This window comes from Montipora capricornis, chromosome 3 (assembly GCF_036669925.1).
Source record: "Montipora capricornis isolate CH-2021 chromosome 3, ASM3666992v2, whole genome shotgun sequence".
NCBI lineage: Eukaryota > Metazoa > Cnidaria > Anthozoa > Scleractinia > Acroporidae > Montipora > Montipora capricornis.
In genome coordinates, this window is record NC_090885.1 from 4,483,753 (window position 1) to 4,486,252 (window position 2,500).

A 2,500-nucleotide genomic window follows, 5' to 3' on the forward strand; every position below is an offset into this window, starting at 1 on the left:
CTCTGCCGCGAGATAAAACAATTCCTTTGGCAATATTAATTTGTTAATTCTCTACTTTCTCAAATCTCGGTTTTCACATGACGTCACGACCGCCATGTTGGTGCCCTAAACAAAGAAAAGGCGGCCATGTTGGTGCCCCGATCAAATCCTCCGGGATTTTAACTCTATTATTATGCAAATGCTTCCTTTTGTTTTCGTTGAAAAACATGGCTGTTGATCACGTGAGTGAAAACCAGCAATACACCTTGTTTACCCCCAGAATGTTTGCATAGGTATTGTTTCCGATTTCTCTTGGGACATCTTTATGTCCCGGGAGAAATTGCAAACAAAGATTATGCAAAATTTTGGGGGTAAACAAGATGCATTATGAGATTTGAGAAAATACTGAACGATCTTTGGATTTGACTCAGATTGGGAGCCCGAGGGAGAGTGCAAGTTTTGAATGTCCAACTTTTCGCGTCCACAGCGAGAAATTTTACTGCTTGTATTTGTTGGACATATGTGCATCATCTTGGTTTGTATATTCTTTCGAATTTTGTCCATCGTGGCAAGGCTAGAATTAAAACAAAAGAATTTGATGCTGACAGTTATGAATTTACATTTCACAATTTGTTCGGTTAAAGTGGTACTATGATCAAAAAATCATTTCCTTTTTTTCTTCTGATTTTGAAAGCGTGTTCGCTTAACACCTAACTGGCAAAATCTTGAGCTTTGAGTTTTATCCAAAGGCTATTTATTTGTAAGTTATTTGTAAGTGTAAGTTTTGGATTTCATGGTCTGCCATTACTCACGTTCAAAACTGGCCGATTGGACCTCAGAGGGTTGGATCTAGAGAAAATGACGTCATTCACTCACTAGCTTAAAATTTCAGTGTGTAAACGCAATTTATTATATGTGCAAAACACGGGTTGAAAAGTCTGAAAGCCCGAAATTCCCGTGCTGCATATTAATTAGGCCGCGACCACACGCATTGCATTCTTAAACTAGTGAGTGTTTGACGTCATTTTCTCCTCGACCCAGCTCTCTCAAGATTTTGAAGTTAGTAATGGCGGACCAACAAATAAGAAAATTCCAGCTAAAATAAACAGGTGTCTTTTTAAAATCAGAACTTAAAACTTGGGTGAGTTAGTGTTTAGTTAACATAGTTTTGAAATCCAAAGCAAAAACAAAATATTTTTTTGGTCGTAGTACCACTTAAACATAATATGAAATTCAGTATGAGCTGCCTAAAATAACCAAATAGAGCCAGGCAGCCACGATTTCCCTTTAAATAAACGAGAACGATAAGTTGACTAGTTAAAGTTCAAGAGGTAATGGTAATGAATTTTTAATTAGGGCATTTTCTATTAACATATTCAAATGCGCTTTATAAGCAAGAGATCTATGGGTGAGATCGGAAATCAGCATACATAGGCACCGCTGGCCGCTATCAGTCCATTAGCGATCTCACCCAGCACATGAACGAGGTAAGGATGAATACTCTCGTCCCGGAACCCAAACGTGAAGTTCGGTATTGTGTCTTTTTACGATGAGAAAAAGAGAGAGCAGAGGGGGAGAGGGAGGGAGAGAAATGCATTTGAATCTGATTAGCACGTCCTCAATTCACTCCTCTGTAACATCTAACTTGGCTGCTATCATAGATTAGTCTGTTCATCGGCCTTTCTTTTTCTCCTCAGCTGATGAACTTTGCCAGGGCGCATGACAATGAATCTGGTCGTAGCAACCAGGCGGTTGAGGTGGTAAAAGCAAATGTTGCATGGATAAAGAGAAACGAGAAAGACCTGGGAACCTGGCTGGACAATTTTCTGTCAAAGCTAGGGTAAAATTTAAGTCAGTGAACTTAGTCTCTTCAACTCTTAAATAACCCGAAAAAAAAAAAAACATTTGCTGTAGGGATGGAAAGTTCTAGGCCGCTTCAGAGTACCGAATGAAATTGTTTACTCCCTGTACAGAAATGTGGACCCATACTTTTATTAATTCTCGTTGTATAAGGTAAGTAATATGTGCAACGCATAAGACTAGATGATATTAGAGCAAGCGGCGCTGGTGATCCTGTTGTGTATATCGTCGTTTATTAGTCTTATTACTCTAGTCACTGCTTCGACATTTTCTGTATTTGCTGCTGTGACAAACAACGTTTTACTTCAACTGAAAATTACAAATGCGGTAACACATGATGCCGAACAACTTCGTAGATATTGATATGCAAGGGCAGTCTACTTACATACCCGCATCAACTACTTGACGGTAACAATACTGGAAAAAAAGGAAACAGCATTGCATAGGGTAGAAGTAAAATGTAGTTCCACCACTTTGCAAAAGTAACAGTGCTCAGTTTGTGTGCAAACGGTGTAAATGCGGCTACATATTGCATATTGCAATATACATTACATATCACTAACATTGCTGAAAACAACCACTTAATTAAAGAACTTAGGGGAATCAATCTTACGGTTCTTGCAATTAATGATTTAAGATTCTACGCCTAGGGAAGAGGTAT

At 38.6% G+C, this 2,500-nt stretch overlaps 2 protein-coding genes across 3 annotated transcripts in view; one reads left to right on the forward strand and one right to left on the reverse strand.

Annotated features, from left to right (window-relative positions):
• The window catches only part of LOC138041965 (glutamyl aminopeptidase-like), a 25,661-nt gene extending 23,172 nt beyond the window's left edge, over nt 1-2,489 (forward strand). Inside the window, exon 23 of the mRNA XM_068887671.1 lies at nt 1,677-2,489. Coding sequence (XP_068743772.1) covers nt 1,677-1,823 — 147 coding nt within the window. The 3' untranslated portion in view covers nt 1,824-2,489. The remainder of the gene's footprint in view (nt 1-1,676) is intronic.
• The window catches only part of LOC138041964 (glutamyl aminopeptidase-like), a 98,077-nt gene continuing 97,524 nt past the window's right edge, over nt 1,948-2,500 (reverse strand). For both annotated transcript variants that reach the window (XM_068887669.1, XM_068887670.1), the window contains exon 21: nt 1,948-2,500. This exon is cut by the window's right edge and continues 150 nt beyond it. In XM_068887669.1, coding sequence (XP_068743770.1) covers nt 2,486-2,500 — 15 coding nt within the window. In that variant the 3' untranslated portion in view covers nt 1,948-2,485.